Consider the following 22,202-nt stretch of genomic DNA (forward strand, 5'->3'; position numbering starts at 1 on the left):
CCTCTAACAGGCCATCATGGTGGACAGAAATTGTACACACCCTGTGAATCTGCCCCTCTAACAGGCCGTCATGGTGGACAGAAATTGTACACACCCTGTGAATCTGTCCCTCTAACAGGCCGTCATGGTAGACAGAAATTGTACACACCCTGTGAATCTGCCCCTCTAACAGGCCGTCATGGTGGTCAGAAATTGTACACACCCTGTGAATCTGTCCCTCTAACAGGTCGACAGAAATTGTACACACCCTGTGAATCTGCCCCTCTAACAGGCCGTCATGGTCGACAGAAATTGTACACACCCTGTGAATCTGCCCCTCTAACAGGCCATCATGGTGGTCAGAAATTGTACACACCCTGTGAATCTGTTCCTCTAACAGGCCGTCATGGTGGACAGAAATTGTACACACCCTGTGAATCTGCCCCTCTAACAGGCCGTCATGGTGGTCAGAAATTGTACACACCCTGTGAATCTGCCCCTCTAACAGGCCGTCATGGTGGACAGAAATTGTACAAATAGCTGATGTTTTCTGAGGTCTTGTGAAAAGGTCAATTTGCTTGGCTAGCAAATTTAAAATGCTAGACAAATGAGGTCTTTAGCTAGTCAAACAAGAACAATATCACCTGTTTCAGTGAATGACAGAATCATGGACTACGAGACATGTAACTGAACCTGTGCACCTTTGACATTCAAGAGTGGACATGTAAAAGACTCATTGTCTTGGCTTGGGGAACATTTCTACCTGGTAATATCAATAATATCTGTCAGTGAAGATAGCGTGCTTGACTATTCCTATAACATAATACGTCTCTTAGGGCGTATAAAAAGGAATCGAGATCTTATGGTGATACAAGTTGTGTGCAAGTTTGGTTAAAATCAAATCATGAAGCTGCTATTGTACAGACAAAGTCAAAGTAGCTAATTTTGGATCTTTCAGGGGCCATAACTCTGGAACCCATTATGGGATCTGGCCAGTTCAAGAAAGAAACCAAGATCTTACGGTGACACAAGTTTTTGTGCAAGTTTGTTTAAATTCAAATCATAAATGAAGCTGCTATATATATTGTGCAGACAAGGTCAAAATAGCTAATTCTGGCCCTATCAGGGGCCATAACTCTGGAACCCATAAAGGAATCTGGCCAGTTCAAGAAAGGAATCAAGATATTGTGGTGATACAAGTTGTGTGCAAGTTTGGTTAAAATCAAATCATAAATGAAACCACTATCGTGCAGACAAGAAATTGTGGACGGATGGACAAAGGGCGATCACAAAAGCTCACCCTGTCACTACGTGACAGGTGAGCTAAAAAACTAGCAAGCAAAAATGCCTAGTTAGCCAGACAGGACTGTGATGGCTAAAAAATAACAATAAGAAGACTGTGTTCAATTTTATTGATCTACTGTTAATTAGAACTGAAATTCTAAAGTTATTTTTATCTAAGGTGATATTTTAAGCAAAACTGGTGAAGACTTTATTTAAGTTATAATCATTCTTTTGTTTGTTAAAAATACATAAATGCACAAGATACGCAAAATGTTATCCTCTCTCAATATTTTAGGCTTCAATTTTTCAAAGCACAAAGTAATGGAACAAGAAGAACTTTACAATACCTATCTTATAAAGAATTTTTACAGCTCCAACCAAAGTACTCTTCTTTTTTTTTTCTTAAACAAAATTCCAGTTGCTATCAAATGCATTTATGTATCAAGTCAAGTTAGATCTTCATGAAAGAGGAAAAAGAAATTAATTGTGACTAGGAGCTGGCCGAGTTTTTTTATCAACTAGCCAATGTCAGATTTAATATTTCTTAGCAACTTAAAGAACATCTTTGTAGCGAACAAAATGATTATTTTCACATGGATTTTGTAGACAAAAACAGGACAATATGGACCAGCCATAATGATAAATTAAGAACAATTAAAAATATATATCTAGAAAAATAAATGCATTAAAACATACTCAGGTACAACTGTAACACTTGGCATCGGTAGAAGTTGAAACAATTAAAAACATGTTCTACCGCAATCTGCACAAATATTGGTATAAATTTCCCTCATTTAAATAAACAATGAAAATCCTACAGGAAAATATGATAGCTGATTGCCCGAGTCATAATACATTCAAATAGTAAAAATATTTATAATTGGCTGAAGTCTGAATTCATCTGCAAGAGAAAGTTTCCTAGTTTTGTGGAATTATCTTAAAATATTTAATTAGTGGGTATTTTTTCTGTGCAAGATCAAAATAAATCATCTTTTAAATTAAAAAAGTTAAAGCCAGATGCAGAGTGGTGTATAGGAAAAAAATCTGATAACTTTCACTGAAGCTACCAGATGTATTTCACTCAAATATTTAATTAATTTACCAGAAAACGTGTTAAAGCAAGATAGAATTGATAATCAAAACTGTATTATGTTCTGTCAGACAATAAATGTTCAACAAAGAAGTTTAGTATTGTAATATATATATAAGTAACATTCTAAAGTAATATTCAACCAGTGAATATCTGTCATCAAATAAATTGTTATCACAAAGAATAGGCAAAGCAGGTATGTTAAAATAGAACAAAAGAAATCTGAGGAAAAAAAAAACACAAAACATTCTTCACTTCCTGTATCAAAGCAAAAACTAAAATACGAGATTTTTTTCACAAACCATTGTATCTTCATGACAACAAATCCAAGTAAGTAAACCCTCAATTTCTAAAATCCTTTCTAAAATTTGCAAGTAAAATACCTTAGCCAATAAGTATTCCTGTTTCAACAAAGGTTGGTTTTTTATGATCAGTAACAATTTTTCAGATATAATACTTACATTGCAAGTTGTGGGCTGTTCTTGGTAGGATTATCAACCAATCATTCAATATCACAGAAGTAAAAGAATATACACACTATGTGAGCAGTCACATTCAAAAGAACCATAATTTCCAATCATATTTTTAATATAATGTGCATTTGTTAGGTTTAGCATCATTTTTCAACAGTGTTTGTCATAGGTAACCGCAATCAGTTGATCTACCTACTGATTTATGATTCCATAACCTTTACCCTGCTAAATTCCTAAAATGGACTGGTCCATCATTCAATTTAGGCAGAACCACTTATGATTCAAACGAGTGTTCACTGAAATTTTACTGACTGACAGATGTGCAGGCTGATCTTGCTCTACACTGGTCACAAAGGCTAAAACATTTGCCGAGGTTAACGATTCATATGTGAAGGATTTAAGACTTGATGTTTTTATTCTGATATTTTACAAACTTTATGGCATTGTCTAGAGAATGCAATTTTATGAGTTCCTATAAATTTAGATTTTGAAATTCCTTCTTTATTTCAATAAAAGTCTTTACAAAATATAGCCTTATATATTCAACTGTACCTGAACAGGCACACATGTTTTTAAACATGTTTATCCATAACACTATGCAACAATTTAAGCAGACACTATAATGTTTTGGGATTTACTACACATAAACATAAGATATTGCAACCAAACACATGTCTTTGTTTAAATTGACCTGAGGTTGATTTGGAGTAAAAAAATATATAAATACAATTGGAAAGTAACAAAATACAGTTATGTTCCTAATTAAGTTAAAGCATTAAACATGAACATGCTACATAATCTTTTTAACATGACTACTCACACAGTAATAATATCACAGATTTAAGTTTTTCATAATACTTAAGTCACTACAGTTTGCGTAAAATTTTTTCCTTCATCCTATGCCGTTTTTGATTCCTGTCAAACAGTAACAAATGTCACTTTGACCTTATGACCTCTGGGAACCAGATGCACTTGGGTTCGATGTCAGAGAAGTTCGGGAACCAAAGCTGTTGTTCTGTCCCATTCCAAGCTTTTCAAATGTGCTGAGAACCGGCAGGGATGGGAAATTATCCTCATCAGAGTTGATCACTTGTATTCCTGGATAAAAGGAAGAAAATGTTATTTTGAAACTCAAGGCATGTTTGAAATATTCTTTTGAAAATGATAAAAGATTAAATGTGACAATCAGATAGGTAAGAAATACACAAATGTCACCAATAATGAGATACTAATCAGGTTTACTTTTCTATTGGAAATATACTAAATTATACTGCAGGGGCATCTGAGACTGACTGTTTAATTTAAGTCACTAAGTTCCAATTACTTCCCTCTGATACTGTAAGATCATTTAATTTCGTAGTTATGGTCAAAACAGCAATTTCGTGGGGATATGAATTCGCGGATTTCAACATTTGAACATAAAATGAATGGGAATTTTACTTGTTTGTTGGGATTAAATTTCGTGGATTGACTAAACCGCGAAATCCTCTAAAATTAATCCCAAATGTATATTAATGATTTCACAGTAGCCGTGGGTTTGAAACTCTGCAAGGAATGTAGCATGCAGTTATGTGAGGCAGTCATTTAACTGACTTTAAGTGCCCACTCTTACTTGAAATGATGTTTGGACTGGCACATGAGGCCATAATTAAAAGATGAAAAGTTGCATTATTACCTAATTTGTGGCAATTAGACTTATACTTATTTCAGTGAGTCAAACAAAGATTAGTTGTTTACTAAAGGCAACTAGTTTGTGTTTGTACTGGGTTCAGTGCTGTTTTTTTCAACAGTATTTCAGTTCTGTAATGGTCAGAAGTTAACCTAACTAGTGTCCCTAGATTTTACCACTACTACCCTGTTCTCCTCAACTAACTGCCAACTTCTCTACATGATTGAAGAGGTGGAGATGGAAATGACTCCTGACACAATGTCAACTATCAAAATTATCACTGAGAACAAACACCTCACCCAAGGGATCAAACTCACAACCCTGTGATCCTTAGATCTGCACTCTTGCTATTGAGCTAAACATGCGGGCTAAAAGCAGCTAGTAGAACATTTTACATAGAAGGAAAGAATAACTGTGCTGAAACACAGCAACATTTCACTCAACATTCTCTATCTATCTAGTTTTTCAACAAGTTCATATAAAACCATAACAAACAAAATTAATGGTCAGTAGTAACAAATGAAGTCAATAAACTGGATACGTATTTGTCAGTTGACTGAATTACTGCCAGTTGTAAGTGTGGTGATACATATCATTCAAGAGGTCAAGAAGAAATAAAACATACATAAAATTAATTTGGTAGACTGATGTATATTTTCTTTGCTTGTTAGCGATGAAGTATAAATTAAACTGAAGATGTATTACCTTGATCAGCCATGTCCCAGACAGGCTTGTCAATAGCATTGTCCAGACAGTAGGTCAGCACCTGGTCCAGTCTCAATGCACGAGCTCTCTCCCTAGAAAATAGTTTAATCCTTCAATTGTTTAAACATAGCAATGACTTGAATGTAAACTAAAGGACAATGGAGTAGATGAAATCAGACACTCCGATCTTTGCCTAAAACTAAATTCAATATGTTTCCAGTTTATTCAATCTGAAATGACCACAGATATTGAAACTTTTAAGCTCCATGTAGAAAAATGATCATGGTCAGTTATCTGTAATTTAAGGAGGTAGGTTACCTTCATATATGTATGTGCGCATGTCCAACCGGAAGCTAACGTGACGATTTACGACGACGTTTACGACAAACTAAATGTGTTTGTATATTCATTCTTCTGAAAACAAATCATAGACCTGTCTTCGATCTGACGCTTTATGGTTTAATAATGCAGAAATAATGAATAAATTGCCGCAGAAACGCTTCAAAACAATGTTGCCTTAAAATGACGTCATTGACGTCATGACGTTACGTGTCAGTTACTGCGCAAAATTAATAGCTTTTATCTTGAAAGTACGTAATTCTGTGCATTTTCTTTATTCAAACTATTTTCAAATAACCATTATTTGCTGAAATATTTTTTATGAGTCTTTTGCTCTGAATAATAATCAATATTTTGCTTCTTTTATGTAGTTATATTGAAATGTTATGCGGAATGTACGAAAATGGATGATGGTAACCAATGTTATTTGGAACATAGTTGGGTGAAAGGTTACTTGTTACGGCCATTTTCAAATAAAAAATCTAGCAGTTTGATTTGTAATATCTATTTTTCAGGTTCCGTTGATAATTTGTTACTTATATACTAAAACTAAGATCTAAAATTGTTCAAATTTCAGTAGAAAATTGTGGTTTCTTGAATTGAATTGATGTTACCATTGAAACGAAGCCCGTGACCTATGTATCTAAATGTAAAATTCAAAAGCGTTGACACTAGTCTATTAAAGAAACACAGCTTCGGCTTTTTATTTTCATTTCAACAATATCCATGAGAATAATAGTAGCATGCTGAACAATTTTTCCATGAACAATGCCAGACGAGGGGTACTGCTGTAAGTATTCTAAGCTTAGAAATTTGTTTGAATAAATGCAGATAACACGAAAATATAACTTACGTTAGAAATAATATGTTTTAAAGCTACATCAACTAGAAAGATAATCTTATTCAATATTATTTTATAAGAAATTACGACAAAAAGCAAGATATAAGCCATTTTAAACATCTCTGTTGCCATGGTTACTTTAAACTTTAAGGAAAATAGCTAGGGTACCATGTATAGTGCTTGGTATTTTGCTAATAATATTACCGAAATATTCCATGTTGTTCATTAACAGAATGGCACTGAAGCCGTCGAAAACCCCTATTTTTATACATAGTTGTTTAAAAATGAGAGAAAATGAGTTACCATGGAAACACGAGCCCCGCGACATATACATTTTAAGCTTATATTAGAAAGCTAACGTGCATACTAGTAAACTTATAGATTATGCTGACTTCTACGGATATCAATGAAACTAAACTACACTGAAAAGTGTTAAATATCCGTATTTTCCTTCTTCTTTCCATATGAAATACTTTTGGAGGGTCATGTTCTTCAAACCTGGATAAATATTTAACTTGACGGGACAGAGACAAACGAAACTGAGATTTTAGCAATTAAAACTTCATATAACATGAATTACAAAAAGATGCTGCGGTTCAACTAATTTGAATTTACCCTTGTAACAAGGTAACCTACCTCCTTAATGGGTCATTCCATGAGAAAACGATATAATTATTACATACTGAATAGATTAAAATACTGGAATATCATTGTTTTTCTTATGTTCATGCAGAAACGAAAAACTAGTATATTGCAATTTAGTTATCTAAGGCAAATCAAATTCTACGATATTCAACAAATAAATTTTATTTTGTGTGGCACGGCAACTGAAAGAGTGGGCAACTGAAATTCCAAAGCACTCACGCACCATAAGAAAATAGAGGTGTATAGTTAAAAGGCCCGTGACGAAACTAAAAACACAAGGTTAAGATATTTTTCAGTGAAATCATTTTAAAGTGTCTCTAAATATTCAAATGTATGATGATTAGTTAGTGATACACATAATTTGTCGCATAAATGCCATGAAATATCGCCATATAAGAAGACTTCATACTGCTGTCACAACGTTCTTGACGTCAAGTCTCTAAATGCCGTCGGTGACTTACATAAGAGCATTGTAAGTCTTGAAATAGTGAAGACAATTTCTTAAAATGTTACTTGAAATGTGAGAGAATGTTTTTCATGAATATTTTGTTATTTCGATTTTCATGTTTTGTTACTAATAGAGAATTTGTCATGGAAAGGCCCAAACAACTTACTTGAGTTCTCTTGTATCCATCATACAGAAGATGACCTTTATAACAACCTTCTGTAAGATCGGATCATTGGTCTTGGCGAAGTTCATCAGGGTATCCTTCAGGTACGGCATTGACAACATGTTTTCTCGAGACTGAAATGTGAAATATACATGTAAAATGTGGCTGGCAAGTCATTATGAATTTGAATTAATATTGTGGTAATTACTATTCCAAAGGCCAAAATTAAACATATGTTTGTTTGCTGACTCCCTACCTACCCGATTAAATGCTGCGCCCCAGAAGTTTTTATTGGACAATGCTGGTCAAATTTTTTTTTAAGTTGCGATATGACAAGTGCCGCAAATATTTCAAGTAAGCAAAATATTAAGTACAGAAGTTTAAATTGTATTATTTAATTTCCTCCTTTTATACAATCATAATTATACAGATTTGTCTTATTTTTACAGAAGAAATATTCTGTAAGAAACGATCATATATCTACTAGTAAAAGTATAATCCCCCACCAAAATAAAAACTGCCTAACTACCTACACAACTTTAAAAAGTAGGGTCCGGAGACAGCAAACAAACACTTTTTTTTAAATGTGGCATAAATAAGATGCAAACAATAATAATTAATGAATTTTGGATTGTGGAACGAAAAAATTTCAAACCATGCATACAGCAGAGATATGTTTCTAATACATAGTGTGTTTTATAAAGAAACATTCTTTTCATTTTCAGACATGTATGCCATGTCTAAAATCATGAAGAAAAATCCTAATGTACAAAGAACTTCAATGAAACAATGTTTCTTGTCCCTTACAGTAGTATTTTAAAACATAAACAACTGACTATGGACATCTTTAACAAGACACAACAAAGATTTCTTTCCTATGAATACAACAAACCTATATACAGTTGAACTGTTCTGACAAAAGTGCAGTACCTGATCATGTTCAGCAAAGTAGAGGAGAATTTTCCCGGCCAGCAGACTCAGTTTATTGTCGTTCGTTCTCACAGGAATGTCCAGCAGTATCTCTAATAACTCCTCCTATATACACAATGCAAAATGTCATACACTATATAAAAATGTCATATGCAATATAAAAATATCATACACATGTAAGCGTAAAATCAGAAATATTCATTACTTAATGACTTATTTTGTGTTTTTCAGTATTTCATAAACAAGAGTGGCAAGCTGTCACAAAATACGGCCATCATAAAACTTGGCCTAATTCAAGGCCCATAATCCAAGAGTTCCTAAGGCAGTTTGGCTGGTTATCGAACTTGGCCGAGATATTTTACCCACAAACATTGTCAGCAAGTGAAAACTGTTCCACTTAAGAGAGCGGACAAGGCTAAATTTGCAGTTTTTCGGGTAATTCAAGGGCTATAATCCAAGGGTGCCTGCGGCAATTTGGCTGGTTATCAAACATGGACGAGATATTATGCCCACAAAGATTGTCATCAAGTCTGATGAAGATCGGTTGAAAACTGTTCGACTTAGAGAGTGGACAAGGCTAAATTAGCAGATTTTGAGTAATTCAAGGGCTATAACCCGAAAGTGCCTCCGGCGATTTTGCTGGTTATCAAACTTTGCCGAGATATTATGCTCACAAACATTGTCATCAAGTTTGGTGAAGATCCGATGAAAACTGTTCGACATAAGAGATCAGACATGCTTTTGGACGCTGATGGCCGTCGCCTGCCACAGGTGTTCACATAATACACCCCACTCTTTCAGAGACAGGCGTATAAAAATCATTCCTCACAAAAATTCTTGATTTTCAACTTTTCATGAGATGTAATAAAGGATACAGAACAAGTAGCTGCGTTCAATAAATGCTTGATGCCCCTGGTGGCATCCTTGTCAATACAAAGCAACCTAAGTCCAAAACGAGGTCAAGGTCAAACTGAGGTCAGGTGATGTCTGAAGATGAGGAATGGTCACAGGTTACATCTGCATTAGTATCAAGTCATTCTAGTTTGGAGTATTGATGCTAGACGAAAGGGTCCCATTTGGTTAACCTCATACGGACAGACCAACGGACAGGACAATCATTATATGCCTCCCGCATCAGTAGAAGCCGGGGGCATAAAAACACTGCATGCTTGATCTTTCCAGCAAAGTTGATCCCTTGCCATTTTCATTACACATTTTATGTTCGGATTGATCTACAAATGCATAACTCGAGCACTTAACACATCTCCTTGCAACCTTGAGCAATCAGTACTCTTCGTGTATTCATACCTGGGCACAGACAACATCCGAGCTCTCAATGGCAAGTAGTTCCAAGGTCAACAGTGCAAATCTCATTGTCTCTCTATCGTTACTCTTACACAGGTGTACCAAAGCCTGGGCTGCAAATGCAAAAGGGAAATTGAGATACATGTACTTGTGATAGAAAGCATAACTGAATGAAGAAATATCACACAGGTACAAATCAAAAAACTAATTACAAAACAGCATTGTTTTATTTGATATTCTTACATGAGCCAAAGAAACCAGTCTGCCGAAAAACAGCATAGCAGTTTCACACATACTTGAAAAGGTAAAAGACAGCATGTATTGTCAATTTCAAAACCTGAGTATGACTATCCATAACAGTCTCTGGTATTGTCAACACAAGAATTATGCACAACATTTAATTAACTTACCTGGTGTATTCCTGGTGGTTAGGTGAACTCTTATTTCACTATTGAAGACAAGTTCTAGAAATATACTGGCAACCATCCTCTGTGTTTCAATGGAACCCGCCTTAGCAGCATTGGCCAAGTCCAACAATCTGAAACAGTTAGGCAAGCATTCATTAGATTTGTAATAAATTCAGTATAGAAACATTGGGTTATGTTAAATTGGCTAAATCCAGTCACATAAAAGCCACTGAAATTATCCTAACAGTGTGTGATCAAAATCAAACTTTAAGGTGAAGACCATTCACCCAAGGATTGTAAGAAGGATCACAACAGTACCTTCTTAGCCTTTACTCTGCTTAATTTCTAAAATGGACTGGTTTATTGTTCAATTTGGGCAGTACCAATTATTATTCTATGAAATACTGGCTGAATAGCGAACAATGCAGACCATCATGAGACTGCATGGAGGTGCAGGCTGATCTTGGTCTGCACTGGTCGCAAGGCAAAACCACTTCCCATCAACAGGCTAAAGATTTAAAGAAACACCTGCACCGTTTTTGCAATCAAGCAAAAATCAGTTTGTACTAATTGAGCGAGTTTTTACAATATGTTTAATATGAGTAATCTCAATTGATATTCAAGAAGACTGGAACCAGCCATGATGTGCTTCAACTAAAACTAAAACTTTGTAACAGCACAGGAACCAGCTACAGCATCACTGCTCAACTGAAAATAAGATCAGTATAATAAACATCACATTTATGGACCAGGGTCATCTTCCGTGCCGGTCAAACAAATGCAAAAAGCCTTACTTTTATTGACAAAAAACAACCAGACATTCACAGATAATTAGAAAATGTGTAAGTTATCAAAATTACCCATGGTCCTCGGCCACAGCATGTCTGTTTTCATCACTCTGACAAATTGTATACAATGCTCGTGCTGACTCCTGCATTACACGTGGGCTGTTTGAGTGAAGAAGTGATGTCAAGTTACGTACCCCACCCACTTCAACAAAGTTGTCCTGAAAAATGCAATGAAAATAATGTACAAATCAAGAATTGCAACAAAATAACATTGGTTTCAAACAAACTGATTTTAATTTTATTTTCAGTTCTGGTTATTTAATAGATCTATGAACAATTAATGTCACAATTTAAAATTTTGGTCAAATTTGGAATTTTCATAAAATCATGTGAATGTTGATATTGATGACATTACTTCACCTCTGCATATAGTTTCATGAAATTTATTTCATACACTTTAAATCAAGATTAAAATTGATAAGAAAATTAAACAAAAAATGGCTGCCAAGTGATTTGTAAAACTGGTGATTTACTCATATATATTGATGGATATAATATTATGTACTTTTTCAAAAAAAATATATAACTTCCTACTAGTATAACTTTTTTATTATTTTCAAGCAATGCAGATAAAAATGCCTCACTGAAAATTCCTTTCTGATATAAAGACAAACTTCTTGCTTGTAGTGAGAATAGAAATCACTCCACAGTACACATAAAAGGCAGCATTATTCTTCAAAAAACATACTGATATAGCACCATTCCAGACACATTATCTCTAGATCCTTCCTGAAGTGACCACATAAGTTTTTAAACAACTATTTCCCTGTTTTTCTAGAAAAGATATTATAAATGCATGAAAATAGATCATAAAATTCCATGACATACCTGTATAGACTGAATGGTGATTAGTTCCGACAGGGCCTCTACGGCATATTCCTGTGTAGGCTCATCATTGGAGATTATCATTGCTATCAATACATCTAACCTGCAACATGCAAATTTCTCAGAAAAATTAATACCCTAAGAACAATAGAAATGTCTATTTTAACTGTCCTTCAGTGATGAAATGGTTGTCAGTTAGTATGACCTTTGTGCCTCGATTCTGTTCAAAACTGACTTGTGCTCCACAAGTAGCTGACAACTTCCCCACATAAATCAGATGCGGAGAACAAATAACTTGAGATGCACTGTCTTCTTAAAATCTTCATAGAAGTGAAACACCTCACAAACACCTTACCCAGTGATACACCTCACAAACCCCTTACCCAGTGATACACCTCACAAACCCCTTACCCAGTGATACACCTCACAAACACCTTACCCAGTGATACACCTCACAAACCCCTTACCCAGTGATACACCTCACAAACCCCTTACCCAGTGATACACCTCACAAGCCCCTTACCCAGTGATACACCTCACAAGCCCCTTACCCAGTGATACACCTCACAAGCCCCTTACCCAGTGATACACCTCACAAACCCCTTACCCAGTGATACACCTCACAAACCCCTTACCCAGTGATACACCTCACAAACCCCTTACCCAGTGATACACCTCACAAACCCCTTACCCAGTGATACTCCTCACAAACCCCTTACCCAGTGATACACCTCACAAACACCTTACCCAGTGATACACCTCACAAACACCTCACCCAGTGATACACCATGTGATATCTTTGTGTTTTACCTATAGAGGACATACACCTCACCCAACGACCAAACTTGCTACATCTCTACTCAATATTGTGTGCTCTTCAAACAGAGGTATGCAGATTGGGACATAAGAAATGTACAACTTCTGTTAAAACTCTGTAGGTAAAAGGTGCTGAGGACCACTTTAAAGCTTAATACAAATATAAAGGCAAGAATAGGAGGTAAAAGTAATGGCATATATTTTTTAGGATAAAATTGAATGTATATATTCATACTGAACCTGACATTCCCTTACAGAAATTGAGCTTTCAACCATACTAAAAATCACAATATGAAAAGAAAAAAAAAACTCTGCTGAATTCTATGACAGAACTCATCTCTTTGTATCTCAATGACATTCAATTTATTATAATTGAGTGCGCTAATAAAATGTAAGCTAAAGCTGTAGAGGTCCTTACCCTCCTTCAGCAACAATCCTGAACTTGTTATCATCACCTGAGGCAGCCATTGTTGCCATCTCATAAGCAGCTGTCCGTTTGTCCTTCAGTTTAGAGCTTCGAGCCAGTTTCATCACTTCCTCAATATCTCGTTCCTGTACCAGGTACCTTTCAATAACATCACCAACCTGAGATTGATAAACAATTTTATACTACATGTAGTATGTTGATCAAGGCATTCTAAAAAGTTTTAGACTGTTAAACTGTATTATCTCAACTGTAAGACAAGGACATTTATTCAAAAATGCTTTCAAGTCATGTTTAAATCAACATGTCTGATAATTAAGCTTTTCCCCATTCAAAATCCACCAAAAATTATGGAAAGCAGGGGATAACAATACTTTCATTTAAACATCACTTTGGCTTGTTTCCTTCTCTTATCATTGAGAAATATGTCAATACATTTGAGCCGTGCCATGAGAAAACCAACATAATGGGTTTGCGACCAGCATGGATTCAGACCAGCTAGCGCATCTGCACAGTCTGGTCAGGATCCATGCTGTTCGCTTTCAAAGTCTATTGCAATCAGAGAAACAGTTAGCGAACAGCATGGATCCTGACCAGACTACGCGGATGCGCAGGCTGGTCTGGATCCATGCTGGTCGCAAACCCACTATGTTGGTTTTCTCATAGCACGGCTCATTTATGTTTCAACTGTATTTCTAATATTTTTCACTTGAACCACAAGAGTAATTCATTTAATGCGACAAATAAGGCTTCCTTAAAATCTTGTATCTTTTTTATTACATTTAGAAAGTATACAAACCTATATACATCTTTGGAAAGGTATATTTTTAAAAGTCTTTTGGAAAGCAACTTATTTAAGCTGCCTCAGTTATGAAGTTATACAGTAAATATTCACATGCAATGTTAGAGGCAATTAATTCAATCAGGGTAAACATACCTCAGTTCTGAAGCTGTAGAGTAACAATCCACATGTAATGTTGGAGGCAATTAATTCAATCAGGGTAAGCATACCTCAGTTCTGAAGCTGCAGAGTAACAATCCACGTGTAATGTTAGAGGCAATTAATTCAATCAGGGTAAGCATACCTCAGTTCTGAAGCTGTAGAGTAACAATCCACATGCAATGTTAGAGGCAATTAATTCAAGCAGGGTAAACATACCTCAGTTCTGAAGCTGTAGAGTAACAATCCACATGCAATGTTAGAGGCAATTAATTCAAGCAGGGTAAACATACCTCAGTTCTGAAGCTGTAGAGTAACAATCCACATGCAATGTTAGAGGCAATTAATTCAAGCAGGGTAAACATACCTCAGTTCTGAAGCTGTAGAGTAACAATCCACATGCAATGTTAGAGGCAATTAATTCAAGCAGGGTAAACATACCTCAGTTCTGAAGCTGTAGAGTAACAATCCACATGCAATGTTAGAGGCAATTAATTCAAGCAGGGTAAGCATACCTCAGTTCTGAAGCTGCACAGTAACAACCCACGTGTAATGTTGGAGGCAATTAATTCAAGCAGGGTAAACATACCTCAGTTCTGAAGCTGTAGAGTAACAATCCACATGTAATGTTAGAGGCAATTAATTCAATCAGGGTAAACATACCTCAGTTCTGAAGCTGTAGAGTAACAATCCACATGCAATGTTAGAGGCAATTAATTCAAGCAGGGTAAACATACCTCAGTTCTGAAGCTGTAGAGTAACAATCCACATGCAATGTTAGAGGCAATTAATTCAATCAGGGTAAGCATACCTCAGTTCTGAAGCTGCACAGTAACAACCCACGTGTAATGTTGGAGGCAATTAATTCAATCAGGGTAAACATACCTCAGTTCTGAAGCTGTAGAGTAACAATCCACATGTAATGTTGGAGGCTAGCAATACCAGAGCATGAATACCAAATATGAAGGTGGAGTACATGTTCTGTCTTGAGCATCCATTTGTAAATTCTCCATTTGTACAGCCATCATCCTATTCAAATAATCAGGCTTCAGTTTTCAATAAGTAGACTATTACAAGTGTATCTATACAGTTTTGACCAAAATGTCTTTAAACTGTGATGATAAGGTCTAAAATCAGAGGGGCATACAACAAATACTGACAGAAATTATTCCAAGAGTTTCACCTCAAACCTTTGCAAGTTATTTTTTTACTGATTAAATGCATTACGACAGTTTTCCACTCTGCTTTCAACAACATGCACAGTAAGTTTCATTTGTTCAATACAATGGGTTCTATGCCATTTTTAACAATATTTTCTTTCTGCAACTTATGGGCAATTTAGTTCTCGAGTTTCAGGGATTCTTACAAATACCCATTTGTTCCTCATTTACGATAAACAAAGAGGTGCCTGTCATTGCACTGAAGTGTTGGAGAGCTGAATTTTCAGAACATTTCCATGTGACTGTTCAAAACACTATATTCAAGCAACTCATGTACAGTTAGATAAAATTTGTGTGTGGAGTAAGCCACACTGGACAAATGTTCAATCTTTCTGTGTGGCGAATAGTGACCAAAGAAGGCAATATGTCAAAAATCCTTTGTCTTCATCTCTGATTCTCAAACAGATATTGTCAGTTATATGACAGAGCATAAATCGTTACAGGTACAGAATCCAGGAATATTTGTTATCTTCAAGATTCATAAATATAATACTGTTGAAAAATCAATCAAAGTGCATTATTGTAAAACATGTAAGTTGGCTAATTTACAAATGTTACATTGATAAATCATTTCAACAAAAACTCAAGTTTTGTTTTTAATGCAAAGCTTACAGCTTTCACATTATACCAGACATGCTACATGAAAGTTATTTATATCAAGAAAGAAACATACCGCCAAGTCTTTGATTGTATCCACAGTGAGGAATATTGCAACACTCATCACTGCTAGTCCGATGATACCAACAATTCCACAAAACCAGTAACGCCTGAAACAGAGAAATTGCAATAATCATTACTGCTAGTCCAATGAATCCAATGCTTGAAACTGAAATATGGGAACACTCATTATTGTATGTTGGATGATACCAATGATTCTACAAAACCAGTAACGCCTGAAACAGAAATATGGCAACACTCATTACTGCTAGTTCAATGATATGAACAATTCCAAAAAACCAGTAATGCCTGAAACAGAAATATGGCTACACTCATTACTGCTAGTTCAATGATATAAGCGACTCCACAAAACCAGTTACACCTGAAACAGAAATATGGCTACACTCATTACTGCTAGTTCAATGATATAAGTGACTCCACAAAACCAGTTACACCTGAAACAGAAATATGGCTACACTCATTACTGCTAGTTCAATAATATAAGCGACTCCACAAAACCAGTTACGCCTGAAACAGAAATATGGCTACACTCATTACTGCTAGTTCATTGATACAAGTTATTCCACAAAACAATATAATTTATAATAATCTACATGCACTGAAGGAATTTTTATATACACTGTTTCAGACATGTTTGGAATAAACAACCACTCTGTGTAAACATTGCAGGATTTTGCTGGCAAAATATAATATTTTGTTGTACATTTCCATATGATTTTTAAATGCAACCTTACCCAAACAACAATATTTAATACTCTGCAAAAAGCATAAATTAAACACTATTTGAGGCATTTTAATGTTAAGAACAAAACTATTCTTTAAAAATATGCGATAATTTTATAAATGTAAATACATGATGCATCAGTTTATATTGAAAAAGAAAGGATGTTGAATTTTTCAGAAATTCTTACACCCTTTCCTATGACCAGGGAATAAGGAAGTATATATCATTAAGTATATTGATTCAAACTGAATAAAGTATTAAACTACACTTTTAAGTATATTATTCATACCAACCTGTGAAAGGTGTTCCCAATATAGCCACCAATACGTGTGAAGCCGGGTATAAGGTACCAGTAAGGTAAGAGATAAGCCAGTAACCAGAAGATTGAGTACCAGTATGAGGTCAGCACATACAGGAATAGAGCCAACGAGTGCATGTACAGTAGTGTCTATAAAACACAACACAACCATCATTGTAATGAAAAGTAAAGTTTTCTGAAACAGTACCATTCAACATCATAAATCAAGTCTGGGATGAAATATTAGGAAATGGATATGATAAGAATGTGAATGGAAATTTTGAATTTCATAAACAAATTTTTTTACCAAATTTGATCTCGACGGCTTATTCACCCAATAGTAATAAAGTAAGAATGCATATTACAAGAAAATTCATAAAAACAGCAATATTCCACTAGATGTTTGTTGTTAAGAATTGACAGACCACTTTGAACACACTGAAATATTCTGCTTTACAATGACATTTAAATGTCATATTTTACTGAAACTTTTCCTCTCTTTTAAAAAATCTTTGACCTAAAGACTACTAAATATGGTTCCGATAATTTAATGGAATTCACAACAGCATATTCGTACATGCATATCCCTCACAAGACGTTCTCTCCAGTTAAGGTGTCGGATTTCATAATACAGAGCTGATTTCACAGACGGTATCTTCTCCTTCTCCGGGTCAAAGTTTGTGGTCAAGCTACTCGAAATTGACCTCAAATCAGACAAGTCCTAAAAATAAAAGTAAGCAATTGTATAAAGTCCAAGAAATAAATCAGTCATAATAATTTTATTTAAAGTGGGGAGAGGGGATCATCACATCGACACAATTATAGGTCTAAGTGAGTCTGGATACCAACATCGATCAGAGACAAGTGAATCTTTTTAAGTCAGCGACTTTGACCACTCAGCCATGGAAAATTATTATTATGTCAATTACACTCGGCCATGGAGGCCCCGATATTTATTATTTTGTCAATTACAATCTCAAAACAGACTTTTACAGTAATACAAAAATTTGAAAACCTCCATAAATTCTGCTTATTTCAAATCAGATTTTAAGACAGTGAAGTTAATTTCTCATTAAGAGTCATTATATCAGTAAAACCCAAGCACCAAGTATCTCACTACACTGACATAACTGATGTTCCAGCAGTTTATATGAAATGTAAACAAGAGCTGTCTGTAAGACAGCACACTCCACTTTTCTCAGTGCTTGACTCTGAATTAGAGCTTAGCCAGTAAAAACTTTACAGAACTTTAACCAAAAAATTCTATGTTTAAAAAGGAGCATAACTCTGTCAAAATTCAATCAGAGTTATGGGGATAGTTTCTCCTGGTGAGGACTTTGATAGTATATAACTATAGTAACAGAGATATATGACTTTATCAAAAATTTAACCAATGTCAACACCGAGGCAAGTGCAATATCTCTATTTTTTCTTCGAAAAGTCGAGCTAAAAACTTACTGAAGATGTGGTAATTGTGCTTGGCTGAGCAAATGCTAAAGATCAATTCTCTGTAAGGACAAAAAACTTAAAGAATGTTCATAGCACAAATAGCCACAGCATTACTTCATATGAAGCAATTGAGTTGTGCTGTTATTACTTACATCTCTATTGTCCGAGAGAGGGACCATCCTGACCACAGCATTGGGTCCTATATTGTAGTCTGTCAGACAAAACACATCTCTTAAATACTGTCCATTGTACCTGCAAACCACAATATAATTTGTATACTTTATTACATAGGCATTCACAAATAAATTAACTCAAAGAAACATTATATAAATGTCTACTGTTACTATGATTCTTCCAGTTAAACCAGCATGATAAAATAAAAACAATAACTTATGCCTCAAATACTTAAAACTGAAGTCTGAGTAAAAGCTTTAAAGAAAGCTGATTACTTATAAAAATCTTAGTAAGAAAATTCAGTAAGTGCCACTTACAGACTGTTCCTGTGAGTGCAAAGATGTACCACATCAAAAATTTACCTCAGTCTGAATTGGAAATCCTCTCTACCAATCTCATACAGGATATGGAGCATCTGAGCTCTCACCCTAGCAACCTTATCATCCGGCTTTACCACAGTAATAAAGGACTTGTACTGAAAACAAGAGAACAATAACAATTATTATACTGTAACATACACTGAAAAGGCAGCATTCAAATAGGTAACTGACATGAATTCTTTGCAACATTTGTAATAATTTCATTTATACTGACCTAAATACTTTTCCATTTTAGTCCTGCTCATTTTCAGGATTTTCTTCTTTTTTCTTTGTTCTGATCATATTTCTTTCAAAATAAAATACCAAGTCAAAGTCTTCAAATGCTTGGTTTTGCTACTTCTGTATAACTTAAAGCTATCCCTAGTTGAAACTTTAGCCTGCTGGCAGCAAATGGTTCTGCCTTTGCAGCCACTCAGTGCAGACCAAGATTATGGTCTGCACTGTGCGTTATTCAGTCAGTAAATTTTAAGTTCAAATAATTGGGCGCCCTAGAGGTCTGGTAATCAAGCCTTCAAGCAGGCAGTGGCCCTGTTCCAGTATTAAATATAGCAGTTGTTTTTAACCTTCTTTTACTCTATTACTGTTTTTAACATTTTAACAATCATGCTATATGTCTCATAGTCTCGCTATGTCTGGAAGACTTCTTCCAGTTTTACTTTTATTCTTCACTAATACCCGGCATGCATCCTGCCCATAATACTCGCAAGAGGCGTGAGGCAGCTAACAATAGATAGATAGATAGAATACTGAGAACGGTATTTTTACAGAGAGGCGACTATAATTTATATTTTATAACAGGAGTAGGGGTGACTATTGAGGCCAATTTTTACTATTGCAATACTATTGATATTGCTGAAAAACTATTGCGATACTATTCTATTGCAGGTTACTATTGCAATTCTATTGCAATAGTTATCGGCCACCATGTTTTATACAGTAAAACTACCAACTGGCATTGTTACTCAATGTAAGACACGGCACTGTTTATAATTGCTGTTAATACACATTGAGATACATGTTTGTATAACTGAAATGGACAGAAATAAATCTAACATTAAATATTTTTAACATTTTTTCTATTTCTTGCCTTCCTTGGCTTTGAAACAATAAGTAAAACAATAAACCTATGCAAGGTATACTCAAACGAATCGGCCATTTTGTTGCAAATGTCAACATGTTTAATAACCCAAATCATCGAAAAAGACGAAAATTGACGGATCGGACTAAGGTGTACTAGCACTAAATGAAGGGCCCTACCGAACAGTTTTCTATATCACACAAGTAACCTACTTTCTCCATTGTACATTTTCTCATTTAAGATTAACAGGTTATTTAAATATATTCAATCAAAGTTTCTCAGAAACCAAATTTATTTATTATCTCCCAGACTTCCCAGTCCTTTGTGGAAGTTTAATTCCGTGAGGTTTATTATTGTAATGGAGACGTAAACATTTTCCGAGGCGCAAATAAAAGACTGGCTCTGTTTCTTGGTTTATAAATTATAAATTATTTCTGTATTTACTAAAATTTTAAAACTATCAAAACTTTTGATTGTTGAAGGAACTATCGGCGATTGTTATTGGATCGTGACTTTTCTATCGATGCATACTATTGGGACACTCAGTATCGCAATGCATCGATATTTCAATGTATCGTTACACCCCTAAACAGGAGATGATTTTGAAAGTTTGCTCTTGTTTTTTGTTGTTTTTGATACATGGTACATGACAGGAAACATTTGATAAATTATTGATAGTAATTAGCACTTTGTATGCTGCAATCAGAAGCTTTTATCAATTTCGTGTTTTTCTCGAGACAAAATAAATTAAAATGTTTTATTTTGTATTTTTAACATACATTACCAGAATAGCGCATTTCCTGTCAAAAAGACAGAAAACAATAGCTCAGTGGTAGAGTAATTATTTTGAGCGCAGGAGATCTGGGGTCTTAATCCCTGGCCGCGTCATAACATTTAAGACGTGAAAAGTGGTACTGGTAGCTCCCTTGCTTAGCACTCAGCATTAGTACCAGGAGGTAAAATAAGCACAGCTAAGTATCTGTTACTGGATATCTACTTTGTTGCAAAAGAGCTTTGTAGCTTGTGTTATGCTGATCATATGTGAAGTTAAATGAAGCTTTCTTTTCTAGCCACTGCTTGCCAACAGGAGCATTTCCAAACACACACAAAAAAAGAACTGACATGACCCCACATGCTCAGATTTTCATGTCCAATTGCCAACGGCTAATTTCACATCAATATTTTTCAGAAAATAAAGTATTGAAACTGATTTACTTTTTCTTGCTTTGCCAAAATATAGATTGTCCGGGCACCTTGCCAATTAAATTCCAATTAGAACTTCAACGAACTATTCATCCCTATTTCGTTGATAATAGCTATCTGAGTTGAATGGAACGTATAATAAGACAAAATACTTACTGGAAAGTCCTTGCTTTCAACGTAGATGATCATCTTTACTGAAAATCTCGTAATTTACAACTTGGTAACAATGGACGCCATTTTACGTCATTTCCGTTTCGTGCGTGGGATCGAATGCAATATAAGATATTATCGTTGTCATCTTCATGATCTGGATGAGTTATTTGACTATTTGACTATCCAACTGCAGGGAAGGACTAGCGGCTCAAGATAATCTTTTGATTGAACACTAATTTATTCTTTTTGTTGGATTTAACATCACCTGACACATGATAGGTCATATAATTATGGTGGCTTTCCACTTTAAAGGCGGAGGTGCCCTTCCGTGCATTATTTCATCACGGGCGGCCACCTGGGTAGAACCAACCTTCCGTAAGCCAGCTGGATGACTTTCTCACATGAAGAATTCAACGCCCCGAGTGAGGCTCAAACCCACATTGATGAGGGGCAAGTGATTTGAAGTCGGCGACCGTAACCACTGGGCCACAGAGGCCCCAATTTATTCCTTAAGAACAATTAAAACTAGCATATTCTTACTTACCAATATACTTAATCATACTGGGTTAAACTGAGGCAATCTGGTCCTACCACAGTTGGAGAAGTTAGGATTCAAACATGAGGCTTCCGACTCGAGAACTGTAGAATAGCTCCTGTGTTTCAGTTGCTTTCCCTTTTGTTGCTGCTGCATTTTTTTTTGTTTTCATTGTGCAT

General features: G+C 35.2%; 1 protein-coding gene across 1 annotated transcript; it reads right to left on the bottom strand.

Annotated features, from left to right (window-relative positions):
* Positions 1-1,668: 1,668 nt before the first annotated feature.
* Positions 1,669-21,615, bottom strand: LOC123527809 (uncharacterized). Its single transcript, XM_045307489.2, has 16 exons — positions 21,492-21,615; positions 19,037-19,149; positions 18,653-18,752; positions 17,629-17,772; positions 17,047-17,201; positions 16,025-16,118; positions 15,017-15,160; positions 13,186-13,352; positions 11,955-12,054; positions 11,139-11,284; positions 10,282-10,409; positions 9,875-9,984; positions 8,567-8,671; positions 7,640-7,770; positions 5,201-5,292; positions 1,669-3,924 (listed from the first exon to the last, which is right to left on the bottom strand). Exons 1-16 carry the CDS (start codon positions 21,522-21,524, stop codon positions 3,773-3,775), a joined length of 1,914 nt encoding a protein of 637 aa, XP_045163424.1. The 5' UTR covers positions 21,525-21,615; the 3' UTR covers positions 1,669-3,772.
* Positions 21,616-22,202: the final 587 nt, after the last annotated feature.

This window comes from Mercenaria mercenaria, chromosome 14 (genome assembly GCF_021730395.1).
Source record: "Mercenaria mercenaria strain notata chromosome 14, MADL_Memer_1, whole genome shotgun sequence".
Taxonomy (NCBI): Eukaryota; Metazoa; Mollusca; class Bivalvia; order Venerida; family Veneridae; genus Mercenaria; species Mercenaria mercenaria.

Coding starts and splice junctions, on each gene's coding strand:
- LOC123527809 (XM_045307489.2), bottom strand. CDS start 21,524: ATGATCATCTACGTTGAAAGCAAGGACTTTCCA. Junction 13,353..15,016: donor TCTACAGCTTCAGAACTGAG/GTATGTTTACCC, acceptor TATCAATCTCAG/GTTGGTGATGTTATTGAAAG. Junction 3,925..5,200: donor CTGGGACATGGCTGATCAAG/GTAATACATCTT, acceptor CCTTTTATCCAG/GAATACAAGTGATCAACTCT.